We start from the raw sequence: 16,893 nt of genomic DNA, 5'->3' as shown, positions 1-16,893 counted from the left end.
CGACCGGGATTCGAACTCGGGCCCGCTGCATGGGAGGCAAGCACGTAACCACCCAGCTAAGCAGGCGGACGAAGTAACTATGCATAAAAACTTTGTTTCACTGGTCAAAGCCATTCACTGGACGTACAATCAACACTGTGTCTTAGGTGAAGTAGTAATTAAAAAGTAAATTCATACAAATTCGTAATAAATCTATGGAGCACCCACAAACACTCTCGAAAATAATTCTTTGCTTCTAACACCTCCATAACATTTCTGCAGCTAGGTCTAGCGTTTTGTGTGTCGCAAGGTTAAATTTCGGCATTATTTAAGCAGAGTAAAAGTGCTCTTTCAGAAGGATTTACTTGTACTTTAAGCTATCACAACTAAAGGTCAATGGTATCGGCACTGTATTAATGAAAATAGACGAGTTTGGAAATGAAAATGCAGGGAAACATTCGGAACAAAGAAGCGCTGCTAAATTTCGTTGCGACGCAGGTACGCGAGGGTCTGGCGAGAGCCAACTACAGTTTCCGTGTTATCATTTGCCGATCCCGCCCGCTTAGCTGAATGGTCAGCACGTCTGACTGCTGTGCAACAGGCCCGGGTTCGATTCCCCGCCGGATCGGAGATTTTCTTCGCTTGGGAACTGGATGTTGTGTTGTTCTCAACATCAACGACACCCAAGTCAGCCAATGTGGCGTCAACTGAAACGACTTTGTGACCGAATTTCCACAGGTAGGAACTCCCGGTCATCAATGCCGTTCGATCATTTCGTTTCATTTGCTGAGAATAATGAGTTGATAATGTCACAGCTAATAAGCAGTGCGCTGCAGATCCTGTGATACTACTGTAATTAAACGAACTGTATTCGTAATTGCAAATATATATATGGTCTGTATATTGAAATGACAATGAAAATGTGTGCCGGAGCAGGTCTCGAACCCGGATTTCTCGCTTTACCCGAACTGCGTCCTTAACAAGTTCGGCTGTCCGCGCACGAATCACGGCCAGACACATACTGCCATTTGTCATCGTCCATTTGTCAACCTACACTCGTCCGTTACGTATATTCCCGTCCAGGTGGGACATATGTACTTACTGTGAGTGGAGGCCGGATAATGCAGTGTCCCATCGGACTTTTATGCATATCGGAAGGAATATTGCGTCGTACTTCTTAATAACACAGCCACTGCCATTTCATAACTACTATAATTGATGCATGCAAGTCCAAAAGAACATAGAACCGTACTTTTTAACAAGACAGGCACTACGAATGTTTTTGGATGGGGTCTGCCTTCAGTAGCAAAACACAATTTTGTTTTTTAACCCAAACATGTTTCACTGCAGTTGCAGAATCTTCAGTGGGCTCCTATTTTATGGCTGTTAAAGATAAAGAATGTTCTGTACTGTTTGTATATATGTAACTATTAGTTTTTAAATCATAATTACAGATATTTTAAAAAAACATATAAAATTATGAATTCATACCTTTTTGCCACATGATGTGGTTTTTCTGATGTACTGTGTTTCTCCAGTAACAGTTTTGTTCCACAATGTGTCATCTGCAACCACTTACACCTTAAAGTAGATAAATTGTTTAAGCCAAAATTAAGATTTGAAAATTGTTATTCCTATGCCTGAAATTAATTAATTCTATGTTTGTGTATGTGTCTATTTACATAATGTTTCACTTACGTTTTCTTTTTCCTCATCTTCATCACTGTCAAACACTGTATATTAAGCTGTCGCTGTCACTGTCACTGTCAGTGTTTCACTGTTTACCAGCAGTGAAACAAACATGGCGGACAGTGGAACAGTTGAAGGTGTAAAAACAAGATGGCTGACAGAGGAACAGTTGAAGGTGTTCCTGGCAGTTGTTCTGAATCTTTCAGAGGTGTCTGTGCATTTTGTGTGTGTGTGTGTGTGTGTGTGTGTGTGTGTGAGAGAGAGAGAGAGAGAGAGAGAGAGAGAGAGAGTGAGTAGGTTTGAGGGTTTTGTGTGTGTGTGTGTGTGTGTGTGTGTGTGTGTGTGTGTGTGTGTGTGTGTGTGTGTATGGTGGGGGGGGGTTAGGTTGGTGGGGGGTGGGGGGCATAGGAATAACAATTTTCAAATCGTAATTTTGGCTTAAACAATGTATCTACTTTAAGGTGAAAGTGGTAGCACATGACAAACTGTGGAACAAAACAATCCTTGTAGAATCACAATACATCGGAAAAACCACACCATGTGGTAAAAAGGAATCAATTCATAATTTTATGTGTTTTTTCAAATATCTGTAATTACGATTTAAAAACTAATTGTTACATGTATACAAACAGTAAAGAACATTCTTTATCTTTAACAGCCATAAAATAAAAGCCCGCTGAAGATGCTGCAACAGTAGTGAAACATGTTTGGTTTCAAAAGAAAATTGTGTTTCGCTAACGGCAGACCCCATCCAAAAACATACGAATTTTTAAAGCAAACACGGAAAGAAGAGCTTCAACCCCAATATGATTAACACAGGCACTGATATTTCTATGTACTATAACTGATAGGCCACATCTGCCATTAATTAATACAGCGCTACAATCACTACATGGGAGAGGCCTGAAACAGACTGATCTTTACGCAAAAACGTCGTAAAGGACTGAGTCCTTGTAGCATTCTGCTGGCACAAGAACAAGCCAAGGCCGTCGCAGAGCGATCTGGAGCGAAATCTCCTAGGCTGTTGTGGTTCACTGCAGGTCATTCGGCAGCCACACGCAGCAGATACATCGGTGCAAAACATCCAGGCCATTGGCTGAATAGTGCTGCGGCTTCTTTCGGGCAGTACTTCATCACAGATTGACCTCTCTCGATTAATGACGCATTTCTCGATAAGGGGCCACAGTCTAGAACTCAGACTTCGGTATGTGTCGAATACCATATGTTTCACTGAAACGTCTTCAAAAGCCCAGAAGCACATTAGTTTATTCGAACAAAACCCAGCGAGGTACGGTATGTCATGGTCTCGGTAATTATAAAGCATAATCTCACTTTTGTTACAGTAGATACATAGGAAGAAAACACTTTAGCAAAATTTGAAAATTCGTAATTATGTCCTAGATTTCTCTTGAAAATTGTGTTCTGCTTTACAGGAGATTTCTCCCGGCGCAATACGAACTGAAGGGCTGATGGATGTGATGCAGGAGTTCCCGGAAATTGCCAAAACAATACCCTGTATGGAGCCGGAGGACATCGCAGAAGCGGTCGTCTACATGCTGTCACAGCACCCACGCGTTCAGGTTGGTCTTGAAAAGAACGCTTGTAAATCGTGTAACCTCCTCACAATCTTTTGTTTCTGTGTAGCATTTAGCTCAACTTTACCACTCACGCTGTAAAAGTCTACATATTACCAAAACTACGATGGATGCACAGAAAGTAATGCACCGTATTTTTTTCTTCAACAGTTCTTTATTAAATATAATGAGACTTACACACACGAAAGAATGGTGTTTCGTCTACACACCATATTTTTCCATGTAATATCCATCCCGTTCTACGGCCTTCCTCCAGCGCGAAATAAGGGCGTGCATGCCCTGTCGGTACCAACCCTTGTCCTCATAGCTGACCCAGCACTCCACTGCGTGAATCACCTCCTCATCGTCTTCAAAATGTCTTCCACGAATGGCATCCTTTAATGGCCGTAACAAGTGGAAGTCCCAGGGGGCTAGCACAGGGCTGTCAAGACTGACAACCGTGGGTGGTCTCCCCGACCGCTGCAAATCGTGCAGCTCCGCCGAACCGCCTTCTGATGACCCCACCCTCCGTGCCCGGCGACTAACTGTACTTCTGTCGACAGCAGATGCTCCATAGACCTTGCACAAACGTTTGTGAACATTCCCCACTGTTTCTTTCTCTGCAGTGAGAAATTCAATGACGGCAGGTTGCTTGTAAAGCACATCACCTACAGACGCCATTTTGAAACTGTCCTGCTGCTACGCTATTTGTGGGAAGTGACGGAAATTTGGCGTGCTCTCTCAGGAGACTACAAATAATACATACGTAAAGTTTCGCGTTCGTAGCACTATTTTCGGATGAGAAAAAAAATGTGGTGCATTAATTTCTGGGCAACCCTAGTATGTATTCACAAACTGTTATCCAACTTACACTCATATGATAACCTTTGAATAAACAGAACTTAATTGGAACTGAATTGTAACTGATCTAAATCCAGCTTGTCTTTGTATTAAAAGCGCAAGGGCAGTAAAACGATCATCTGGCCCTGATCAAAATTTCCACTTACCTCGCCGGCCGGAGTGGTCTAGCGGTTCTAGGCGCTACAGTCTGGAACCGCGCGACCGCTGCGGTCGCAGGTTCGAATCCTGCCTCGGGCATGGATGTGTGTGATGTCCTTAGGTTAGTTAGGTTTAAGTAGATCTAGGTTCTAGGGGACCGATGACCTCAGATGTTAAGTCCCATAGTGCTCAGAGCCATTTGAACCATTTTAAACCACTTACCTCGCATCTTGACACAGTTGTTGCAGATTTCACGAAAGCACAACAGCAAGCGGGCAGCGGCTAAGCTGGATTCCTGTTTATAAACACGTATTCAGACTGTCGCATGTGGTAATGCGTAATGACAATCATTGGCGTGGAGAGAGACACTATTCCTATGAAACGATATTCCAAGACAAAGGTTTTAGATTGAAGTACGTATTCAAAAGCCAGAGTAAAACTTCGCATGATCTTCACACATAACATTGGTCTGAACAATATTATGCTTAACAAAGTGAACAATGATTTTAAAAGGATACAACGTTAACAGAGAATTTCTATAAAAATTAAATAGCTTACTCAGTAAATACGTTAATCCATGATTGTGGGAAGAGGGGTGGTCTTTCTCTCAAACCTGAGCAAGTTAACTAGCTGACAGTAGTCATTCCTACCTCCTAAATGCTGCAGTCTCACCTCAAACTTCTTCTCTTCAAAAACTAATAACATTATTGAAAATACATACACACATAAAAAAAGTTTTGCATCACCTCAGTTCCGAGAGTTCCGGAACCTGTACAAAAATCTGGAATAGAGATCAACATAAACATCATTTCCGCCTTTTTTATTGCTCATGAAAATCACACATTGTATGTTGACCCACCATACACCGAGATCTTCAGAGCTGGTGGTCAGGATTGCTGTACACACCGGTATCTCTAATACCCAGTAGCAAGTCCTCTTGCGCTGATGCATGCCTGTATTCGTCGTAGCACACTAGTCACAAGTTTCTCAAGGCACTGTTGGTCCAGATTGTCCCACTCCTCAAAGGCAATTTGGCGTAGATCCCTTAGAGTGGTTGGTGGATCACGACGTCCATAAACAGCCCTTTTCAATCTATCCCAGACATGTGTCGATAGGGTTCATGTCTGGGGAACATGCTGGCCATTCTAGTCGAGCGATGACGTTATCCCGAATGAAGTCATTCACAAGATGTGCACGACGGGGGCGCGACCTGTCGTCCATGAAGACAAATGCTTCGCCAATATGTTGTCGATATGGTTGCACTATTGGTCGGAGGATGGCATTAACGTATCGTACAGCCGTTACGTCACCTTCCTTGACGACCAGCGGCGTACGTCGGCCCCACAAATGCCACCCCAAAACAGCAGGGAACCTGCACGTTGCTGCACTCGCTGGACAGTGTGTCTAAGGCGTTCAGCGTGACCGAGTTGCCTTCAAACACGTCTCCGACGATTGTCTGAAGGCATATGCGACCCTCATCGGTGAAGAGAACGTGATGCCAATCCTGAGCGGTCCATTCGGCATGTTGCTGGGCACATCTGTACCGCGCTGCATAGTGTCGTGGCTGCAAAGATGGACCTCGCCATGTACGTCGGGAGCGAAGTTGCGCATCATGCAGCCTATTGCGCACCGTTTGAATCTTAACACGACGTCCTGTGGCTGCACGAAAAGTATTATTCAACGTCGTGGCGTTGCTGTCAGGTTTCCTCAGAGCCATAATCCATAGGTAGTGGTCTTCTACTGCAGTAGGAACCCTTGAGCGGTCTGAGCGGGGCATGTCATGGACAGTTCTTGTCTCTCTGTACCTCCTCCATGTCGGAACAACATCGCTTTGGTTCGCTCCGAGACGCCTGGACACTTCCGTTGTTGAGAGCCCTTCCTGGCACAAAGTAACAATGTGTATGCGATCGAATCGCGGTATTGACCGTCTAGGCATGGTTTGAACTACAGACAACACGAGCCGTGTACCTCCTTCCTGGTGAAATGACTGGAACTGATCGGCTGTCGGACCCGCTCCGTCTAATAAGCGCTGCTCGTGCATGGTTGTTTACATCTTTGGACGGGTTTAGTGACATCTCTGAACAGTGAAACGGACAGTGTCTGTGATACGATATCCGCAGTCAACATCTATCTTCAGGGGTTCTAGGAACTGGGGTGATGGAAAACTTTTTTTGATGTGTGTATATTCCTTTCACATTTCACTGTGGACATCATATTCATCCTCGCTGTCCTTTCTTCATCTAGCAGATACAATTACAAGATTACACAGCACTATCAAATACGTCCATCACGTGCCACACTTCAACTAAGAATGTATCAGACTGCGCAGAGGCAAAGACTGTGCTACGACAGGACCAAAGATTGTTTAACAGTATCGTAACGTGCTTTCTCTCTAACGTTCACATCGATGACATACGAAAATCAAAATGACATTACTACCCTACAGCCACTCTAAGGTCTCTTGTTCGTCTGATCTGACCATTATCATGGTCTGGATGACTTGTATTTCTAGTTAGTGTCACGCACAATATATTCATCTCTTGAACTATCCAACGTCTGAGGAAATGACATTGTTTTAAACACTGATTTGTGAAGTTTTATATTATCAGACTGTTCTAGAATACAACTTGGAAACTGTACATACCGCACTTATCCGCTCTCCAACCACATCATCTTAACGGGTGGATTGTACGGCGTGGTAAACGCAAAGGAATAACTCGTCGTAATAGTGTATCCGCTTATAGAAACAAACTACTTACGCAAAGCACTGCAGTATTAGCTGGAGACGACTTTAACCTGTAGAATATAGACTGGGTCCTCTATGGATTCACAGCAGTTGTCACGGACGGAGAGTCATGTGAGGTAACTATGAATATATTTTCCGAAAACTATTTGGAGCAGCTAATTCGACAACCCAAGTGCAACAGAAATACCGGGTGATCAAAAAGTCAGTATAAATGTAGAAACTGAATAAATCACGGAATAATGTAGATAGAGAGGTACAAATTGACACACATACTTGGAATGACATGGGGTTTTTATTGTTGTTGTTGTTGTGGTCTTCAGTCCTGAGACTGGTTTGATGCAGCTCTCCATGCTACTCTATCCTGTGCAAGCTTTTTCATCTCCCAGTACCTACTGCAACCTACATCCTTCTGAATCTGCTTAGTGTATTCATCTCTTGGTCTCCCTCTACGATTTTTACCCTCCACGCTGCCCTCCAATACTAAATTGGTGATCCCTTGATGCCTCAGAACATGTCCTACCAACCGATCCCTTCTTCTGGTCAAGTTGTGCCACAAACTTCTCTTCTCCCCAATCCTATTCAATACCTCCTCATTAGTTATGTGATCTACCCATCTAATCTTCAGCATTCTTCTGTAGCACCACATTTCGAAAGATTCTATTCTCTTCTTGTCCAAACTATTTATCGTCCATGTTTCACTTCCATACATGGCTACACTCCATACGAATACTTTCAGAAATGACTTCCTGACACTTAAATCAATACTGGATGTTAACAAATTTCTCTTCTTCAGAAACGCTTTCCTTGCCATTGCCAGTCTACATTTTATATCCTCTCTACTTCGACCATCATTAGTTATTTTGCTCCCCAAATAGCAAAACTCCTTTACTACTTTAAGTGTCTCATTTCCTAATCTAATTCCCTCAGCATCACCCGACTTAATTAGACTACATTCCATTATCCTTGTTTTGCTTTTGTTGATGTTCATCTTATATCCTCCTTTCAAGACACTGTCCATTCCATTCAACTGCTCTTCCAAGTCCTTTGCTGTCTCTGACAGAATTACAATGTCATCGGCGAACATCAAAGTTTTTATTTCTTCTCCATGAATTTTAATACCTACTCCGAATTTTTCTTTTGTTTCCTTTACTGCTTGCTCAATATACAGATTGAACAACATCGGGGAGTGGCTACAACCCTGTCTTACTCCCTTCCCAACCACTGCTTCCCTTTCATGTCCCTCGACTCTTATAACTGCCATCTGGTTTCTGTACAAATTGTAAATAGCCTTTCGCTCCCTGTATTTTACCCCTGCCACCTTTAGAATTTGAAAGAGAGTATTCCAGTCAACATTGTCAAAAGCTTTCTCTAAGTCTACAAATGCTAGAAACGCAGGTTTGCCTTTCCTTAATCTTTCTTCTAAGATAAGTCGTAAGGTCAGTATTGCCTCACGTGTTCCAGTGTTTCTACGGAATCCAAACTGATCTTCCCCGAGGTTGGCTTCTACTAGTTTTTCCATTCGTCTGTAAAGAATTCGTGTTAGTATTTTGCAGCTGTGAATAATTAAGCTGATAGTTCGGTAATTTTCACATCTGTCAACACCTGCTTTCTTTGGGATTGGAATTATTATATTCTTCTTGAAGTCTGAGGGTATTTCGCCTGTTTCATACATCTTGCTCACCAGATGGTAGAGTTTTGTCAGGACTGGCTCTCCCAAGGCCGCCAGTAGTTCCAATGGAATATTGTCTACTCCGGGGGCCTTGTTTCGACTCAGGTCTTTCAGTGCTCTGTCAAACTCTTCACGCAGTATCATATCTCCCATTTCATCTTCATCTACATCCTCTTCCATTTCCATAATATTGTCCTCAAGTACATCGCCCTTGTATAGACCCTCTATATACTCCTTCCACCTTTCTGCTTTCCCTTCTTTGCTTAGAACTGGGTTTCCATCTGAGCTCTTGATGTTCATACATGTGGTTCTCTTATCTCCAAAGGTCTCTTTAATTTTCCTGTAGGCGGTATCTATCTTACCCCCAGTGAGATAGGCCTCTACATCCTTACATTTGTCCTCTAGCCATCCCTGCTTAGCCATTTTGCACTTCCTGTCGATCTGATTTTTGAGACGTTTGTATTCCTTTTTGCCTGTTTCACTTACTGCATTTTTATATTTTCTCCTTTCATCAATTAAATTCAATATTTCTTCTGTTACCCAAGGATTTCTACTAGCCCTCGTCTTTTTACCTACTTGATCCTTTGCTGCCTTCACTACTTCATCCTTCAAAGCTACCCATTCTTCTTCTACTGTACTTCTTTCCCCCATTCCTGTCAATTGCTCCCTTATGCTCTCCCTGAATCTCTGTATAACCTCTGGTTCTTTTAGTTTATCCAGGTCCCATCTCCTTAAATTCCCACCTTTTTGCAGTTTCTTCAGTTTTAATCTACAGGTCATAACCAATAGATTGTGGTCAGAGTTCACATCTGCCCCTGGAAATGTCTTACAATTTAAAACCTGGTTCCTAAATCTCTGTCTTACCATTATATAATCTATCTGATACCTTTTAGTATCTCCAGGGTTCTTCCATGTATACAACCTTCTTTCATGATTCTTAAACCAAGTGTTAGCTATGATTATGTTGTGCTCTGTGCAAAATTCTACCAGGCGGCTTCCTCTTTCATTTCTGTCCCCCAATCCATATTCACCTACTATGTTTCCTTCTCTCCCTTTTCCTACACTCGAATTCCAGTCACCCATGACTATTAAATTTTCGTCTCCCTTCACAATCTGAATAATTTCTTTTATTTCATCATACATTTCTTCAATTTCTTCGTCATCTGCAGAGCTAGTTGGCATATAAACTTGTACTACTGTAGTAGGTGTGGGCTTCGTATCTATCTTGGCCACAATAATGCGTTCACTATGCTGTTTGTAGTAGCTTACCCGCATTCCTATTTTCCTATTCATTATTAAACCTACTCCTGCATTACCCCTATTTGATTTTGTGTTTATAACCCTGTAGTCACCTGACCAGAAGTCTTGTTCCTCCTGCCACCGAACTTCACTAATTCCCACTATATCTAACTTCAACCTATCCATTTCCCTTTTTAAATTTTCTAACCTACCTGCCCGATTAAGGGATCTGACATTCCACGCTCCGATCCGTAGAACGCCAGTTTTCTTTCTCCTGATAACGACATCCTCTTGAGTAGTCCCCGCCCGGAGATCCGAATGGGGGACTATTTTACCTCCGGAATATTTTACCCAAGAGGACGCCATCATCATGTAATCATACAGTAAAGCTGCATGCCCTCGGGAAAAATTACGGCTGTAGTTTCCCCTTGCTTTCAGCCGTTCGCAGTACCAGCACAGCAAGGCCGTTTTGGTTATTGTTACAAGGCCAGATCAGTCAATCATCCAGACTGTTGCCCTTGCAACTACTGAAAAGGCTGCTGCCCCTCTTCAGGAACCACATGTTTGTCTGGCCTCTCAACAGATACCCCTCCGTTGTGGTTGCACCTACGGTACGGCTATCTGTATCGCTGAGGCACGCAAGCCTCCCCACCAACGGCAAGGTCCATGGTTCATGGGGGGGGTTTTTTATTAGAACCAAAAAAATACAAACGTTCAAAAAATGTCCGACAGATGGCGCTTCATCTTTATCAGAATAGCAATAAGTAAGACAAAGCAAAGATGATGTTCTTTACAGGAAATGCTCAATATGTCCACCATCATTCCTCAACAACAGCTGTAGTCGAGGAATAATGTTCTGAACAGCACTGTAAAGCATGTCCGGAGTTATAGTGAGGCATTGACGTCGGATGTTGTCTTTCAGCATCCCTAGAGATGTCGGTCGATCACGATACACTTGCGACTTCAGGTAACCCCAAAGCCAATAATCGCACGGACTGAGGTCTGGGGATCTGGGAGGCCAAGAATGACGAAAGTGGCGGCTGAGCACACGATCATCACCAAACGACGCGCGCAAGAGATCTTTCACGCGTCTAGCAATATGGGGTGTTTTTCTTTTTGTTCTAATAAAACCCCATGTCATTCCAAGCATGTGTGTCAATTTTTACCTCTCTATCTATATAATTCCGTGGTTTATTAAGTTTTCAAATTTATACTGACTCTTTGATCACCCGGTACTTAAACCTTGTAGCTACGAACACACCTAAACTTATCGACGGTGTCAGTATAGAGACGTGATACCATCATAGCAACTACAGTTACTAAAGTTAATAAATCCATCAATAAAGTTAGAAGGGTTTTTACGGTGGAAGGAGTAGGTAATTACTTGTTAGTATCCATCTTACACAATGAATGGACATTGTTTAGCACCAATGTGATGGGTGTTGAGGAATTGTGGGCAAAGTTTAAACAGGCTGTAAATCGCACTCTGGAGAAGTATGTCCCGAGTAAGTGGATTAAGGACGGAAAAGATCCATCCTGATTTAATAACAAAATGCAGAATCAGAAAGCAGCGATTGTTGCGCTATGGGTTCAAAAAATGATGCGGGAATGTCGGCAGGCAAAGTTTGGTAGAAATTCGTGCGTCTACAAAAAGATCTATGCGTGTAGCTTTCAACAACTTCCGCCGTCATACCTCAGCGAAACGTTTTGCCGAGAATCCGAGAAAACTGTGGTCTTATGTGAAGTCAGTAAGTGGGTCGAAGGCATACCTCCAGTCACTCGTCGACCAGCCTGCTATGACAATCGAAGACAGCAAATGAAAAGCTAAAGTTTTAGACATTGCGTTTAAGAAATCACTCGTGCAGGAGTAGCGAACAAGCGTATTATTGTTTTACCGTCGCACAGATTTATGTGTGGTGAACACGTAGTCCTGACTGACGTTATGAAGCGATTGAAATAGTTGAAAACAAATAGGTCACCAGGTCCGTATGGAATCCCAATTCATTTTTACTGGTAGGTACTGTACGGCATTGGCTCCTTACTTAGCTTGCATTTATGGAGAATCTCTCACCGAACGCAAAATGTCAAGGGACTGGTAATAAATGCAGTTGACTCACTATATAAAAGGGTAAAAGGACGGACCCGCAAAATTTCAGGACAATATCCTTAACGTAGATTTGCTACAGAATTCAAGGAAATCGTGCAATAATCAGATAAGTCACGGGTACATACTTTAGAGTATAACACAAAAAACTGTCCAGAAACTGGAAAACTTGATTAATCGGTCTTGTCTTTTCCTAACCTTTATTTAGGGCACCAACACAAAGTGATAGCTTACTACATAGCCAAAGAATGATTTATTATGATATTTATTGAATTTCAAAAAAATAAATTTCTCTCGCTCTTGCTCGAAACGCCTTTGTTTCTGAATATGGTGTCAAAAAATACGCAAGTAAGTAAACAATCAAAAACTGTTAGCACTTTGCAGATTACTGAGTATGATGAGAATTACAGAAGGAAATCGATACCCTAATAAAAGTCATACGTGTGGGAGGTTAGTAATAAGCCCACTGTGCTTCTTCTTCAGTCACAGACCACTTCATTATAAAGTTCCATGTACGAGGCAGGCACATATATCTTGGCAAGTTTCGTGACATCTTTAAAGTTCTCAGTTCTAACTGGCAGAGGCACTTTACAAATTTTTTCCAAATCAGTGCAATTAAGGCTTTCTGAACGATGAAATGTCGTGCGGCGAATTTCCCTGAAGGAATTATTCCGTTTGGTGTCGTCCCACACGATGCAACGACCAGCTGAAGTTGAAGAAATGAGTTCGGCATGTTCGTCGTCACAAGAATGCAAGCGAACTACTCCTTTTCCATGACAAAGCAAAGCCTCACACATGTCTACGCACTCGAGAGGAGCTCACAAAGCTTCATTGGACTGTTCCCTTCCTCAGCAATCTTAAAAACTCGTTGAAATGGCTCTGAGCACTATGGGACTTAACATCTGAGGTCACCAGTCCCCCTAGACTTAGAACTACTTAAACCTAACTAACCTAAGGACATCACACACGTCCATGCCCGAGGCAGTATTCGAACCTGCGACCGCAGCGCAGCGCGGTTCCGGACTGAAGCGCCTAGAAGCGCTCGGCCACAGCGGCCGGCCTATCAGTCTTACAGCCCGAATTTCGCACCTCCCCACTTCCATCTGTTTGGCGCAGTGGCGAAGCTGCTGACACCGAATAGAACATTCGGGTGAATCACCATAGACTGATTCTTCGAAGACTCACCTGAGCATAACTATCAGATAGTTAGTCCTAATATTGTGGAGAGTGATAAACGACAAGCAGCTGCAATACTTTGAACAGTCAGTGACTTTACAGACGAATACCAGGCCAGCTGCTGCTGGGCAGAGGAGACCGAACTGAAAATGTTTTGGAGATGATTTGCAGTTTCAGCATTTGCCTTACAACTAAAGCAAACATTGGTCTGAACTGGGGAATGGGAACTATTTCTAATTTAGTTCTGGGAAGATACGTCCAGGACAGAAACTTTTAAAAACCCAACACATGGGAAAGTGTTGCAGTTCAGACTATTTTATCAAAACTATCGGGACAGAGAATGAAACAACAAGTTTACTGAAACTTCCTGGCAGATTAAAACTGTGTGCCCGACCGAGACACGAACTCGGGACCTTTGCCTTTCGCGGGCAAGTGCTCTACCAACTGAGCTACCGAAGCACGACTCACGTCCGGTACTCACAGCTTTACTTCTGCCAGTACCTCGCCTCCTACCTTCCAAACTTTACAGAAGCTCTCCTGCGAACCTTGCAGAACTAACACTCCTGAAAGAAAGGATATTGCGGAGACATGGCTTAGCCACAGCCAGGAGACGAGATACTGGCAGAAGTAAAGCTGTGAGTACCGGACGTGAGTCGTGCTTCGGTAGCTCAGTTGGTAGAGCACTTGCCCGCGAAAGGCAAAGGTCCCGAGCTCGAGTCTCGGTCGGGCACACAGTTTTAATCTGCCAGGAAGTTTCATATCAGCGCACACTCCGCTGCAGAGTGAAAATTTCATTCTGGAAACATCCCCCAGGCTGTGGCTAAGCCATGTCTCCGCAATACCCTTTCTTTCAGGAGTGCTAGTTCTGCAAGGTTCGCAGGAGAGCTTCTGTGAAGTTTGGAAGGTAGGAGACGAGATACTGGCAGAAGTAAAGCTGTGAGTAGCGGATGTGAGTCGTGCTTCGGTAGCTCAGTTGGTAGAGCACTTGCCCGCGAAAGGCAAAGGTCCCGAGTTCGAGTCTCGGTCGGGAACACAGTTTTAATCTGCCAGGAAGTTTTATATCAGCGCACACTCCGCTGCAGAGTGAAAATTTCATTCTGGGAACAAGTTTACTGTTATCAGTCACTGTTTATTACCTCCCTGACGCGTTTCAAAAGTTTAAACCTCCGGCATCAGATGGTTTCACATTTATTAGTCTGACATATTTGTGTGTTATGTTATGATTTTTGGAGGAACTTGTACTGTCTAGTGGAGGAACAAAACACTATTTCAGAACATGATTTTAGGGTTTTTTAACAAAAAACTAAACCTGTATCCAACGGTAAAAATAAAATGAGTAACATAGAATACCTCCAGTGGCCACTGGTTCCTTTCACTGTCGTAACATATCCCATGTATACTTTCATATTTTGGAAAACAAAGATGGCGTCTCGAAACTATTTGGCGCAAGGATCATATAGCAGAAGAGAAATAGTATCACAAAGTACAAAGAATACACAGGGTGTTTCACTAAATGTGTTCGCCTCTGTAAGTTACGAAGCAGTGCGTGGCTGATGAGGCGGTTATTGATGCAGCAAGACGTTGGTTCCGATGTCGACCAGTAGGGAGGTACCATGTGGGTATACAAGTCCCCTCAGTAAGGTGGCATAAGAACGTCGCTTTGAACGAAGATTATGATAAAAAATAGCTTTATGTAGCCAAAAGAGCGGGGGAATAGTACGGTGTATTGATATCTTGAATAAAACCATCCTGCTTGCAGAAAAAAGGGTAGCATTACTTACTGAAAGCCCCTCGTACCTCTCGGTGATTCGTGTATTATGAAACACAACGTTTCTGAATTTACCTCTAGATTTTATTTATGAGTAAAGAAAAGTCTTTCAAATTAGGAGTGAATATGAGCCAGTCTGAATTCTAATGTCACTGAATTCTGAATGAATGTCGCCGCGAACGAACCTAGACGTCACGCTACACGAGAGATGTTCGTCACCGCAACGAAGATAGTGCATTCGTGTTCCTGGGCTTCGCCGACCCACTAACAACCATCTTTTAACCTAACCTAAACTTCGTTGTACAGAGATGGTTCAAATGGCTCTGAGCACTATGGGGCTTAACAGCGGAGGTCAGCTGTCCCCTAGAACTTAGAACTACTTCAACCTAACTAACCTAAGGACATCACACACATCCATGCCCGAGGCAGCATTCGAACCTGCGACCGTAGCGGTCGCGCGGTTCCAAACTGAAGCGCCTAGAACCGCTCGGCCTCCCCGGCCAGTACAGTACAGAGAGGTCTGCCGTCACAATCAATACTTCGAAGGCAGGAGGAGAGAATGCGCTCTGTCACGCCATACATTAAGTAATTTACATTAGATGGCAAAGAATTTCTGCTGTTCATTCGTTGTTCTGCAGGATATTGACGGAAACCTTTGATTTGATATTCTTTTCTTTGTTGCAGGTGTATGACATCATCATGTACCCAACGGGCAGGCCGGTCTAAAACCAAATGCAGCAGCCTATTGTACTGAAGGGTGTCTCATCCAGCCAAATTTGGTTATTACAATTTAAACATCAATGTTTCCATTTCGACCATTTTTCCGTAATTACTAAAAATAAATGTTTCCTGGACAAACGCTGTAGTGTTACGTACTATGCAAGATGGTACACATGAATTTGCAACAAATAATATTTCTTTTTATTTTAATAACTTGACAGTTATTTCCAGATCAGCTGTTTTGCATAAGCTGTTGTTTTTGTTACAAAAACGTATTTTTTCATGATTTTATAGACCATGTTGAAACTAAAACAGTTGAGTTACTACGAAAGTTGAAAGATTTTACTGCATAATCCTCCAGTCTTATAAAACTTGATCACTGTAATAATATGACCTGAGCATCGTTGGGTATTTTTTGCTTTTATCCCGTTGACTCATCTGCAACTAACTCCCACCACTCATGTACTAAAACTATGTAAAGTGTTGTACTGAGACAGTCCGTTAAAACAGTAATTTAATTTTCAAAACAAACATACAAGTCGGAATTTGTGTTAGGCTGCTTAATAGACAGGGCTGTTTATTCAGTGAACTACGCTCATAAACTCAGTTTAAGAATATGTTATCAGTTGTACAGCATTTTTTTGTTCCAAGTGGGTCTGCAGCGACTATGCCAAATACATGTACACTTAATGGATTATATATGGACACTTGAAGTACGTTATTAATATGAAAAGTTCTGACTTGAGCAGCGCCTTGTGTAAACACCTCCTTGTTTTGGCGTGTCACTTGGAAATGATCTGCGATTCCAGCTCAGGTGTGTATAAGATCGGTAGAGGAGAACTTGGGGAAACGTGATAAAGGGCGATCAAAAGGTTCCCGTTTGAGGGCGTCGCGACAGCGCATATGCAGCGTAGCGCGACTCCAATGCGGGCGTATAAGCTCCCATACGTAGGCAAGGGATTAGTTTGGCAATCGTGTCTTTCTGATGTGCGAGCCGTAAATATCGAAAAGTGAACAACAAAAATATCAGTACCAGATGCGTCTAAACAGAACCAACGCGCTCTTATTCTTTACTTGGCTGCCTAAGGACAAACACTGGCAGATATCCATTGGAAAATGAAAACTGTATGTGGGGCACCTTGTGTATTGAAAAAGACAGTTGTGGAACTGTGCGCCAAGTTTATCTGTTAAACCGCCATCTGCCTCTGACACAGTGAATCATCTGCGCCT

The 16,893-nt window shown here is 42.9% G+C and overlaps 1 protein-coding gene and 1 non-coding gene across 2 annotated transcripts in view; both read left to right on the top strand.

Annotated features, from left to right (window-relative positions):
* Window positions 1-15,855, top strand: part of LOC124777306 (dehydrogenase/reductase SDR family member 11-like) — a 65,071-nt gene extending 49,216 nt beyond the window's left edge. Inside the window, exons 5-6 of the mRNA XM_047252661.1 lie at window positions 3,102-3,248; window positions 15,628-15,855. Coding sequence (XP_047108617.1) covers window positions 3,102-3,248; window positions 15,628-15,669 — 189 coding nt within the window. The 3' untranslated portion in view covers window positions 15,670-15,855. The remainder of the gene's footprint in view (window positions 1-3,101; window positions 3,249-15,627) is intronic.
* Window positions 14,134-14,208, top strand: Trnas-cga. The gene has a single exon. It is a non-coding gene; the product is annotated as a tRNA-Ser (tRNA).
* Window positions 15,856-16,893: the final 1,038 nt, after the last annotated feature.

Source organism: Schistocerca piceifrons, chromosome 2 (genome assembly GCF_021461385.2).
Source record: "Schistocerca piceifrons isolate TAMUIC-IGC-003096 chromosome 2, iqSchPice1.1, whole genome shotgun sequence".
Classification (NCBI taxonomy): Eukaryota; Metazoa; Arthropoda; class Insecta; order Orthoptera; family Acrididae; genus Schistocerca; species Schistocerca piceifrons.
The sequence above is the reverse complement of the archived record's forward strand: the minus strand, read 5'-3'. Positions and strand labels throughout refer to the sequence as shown.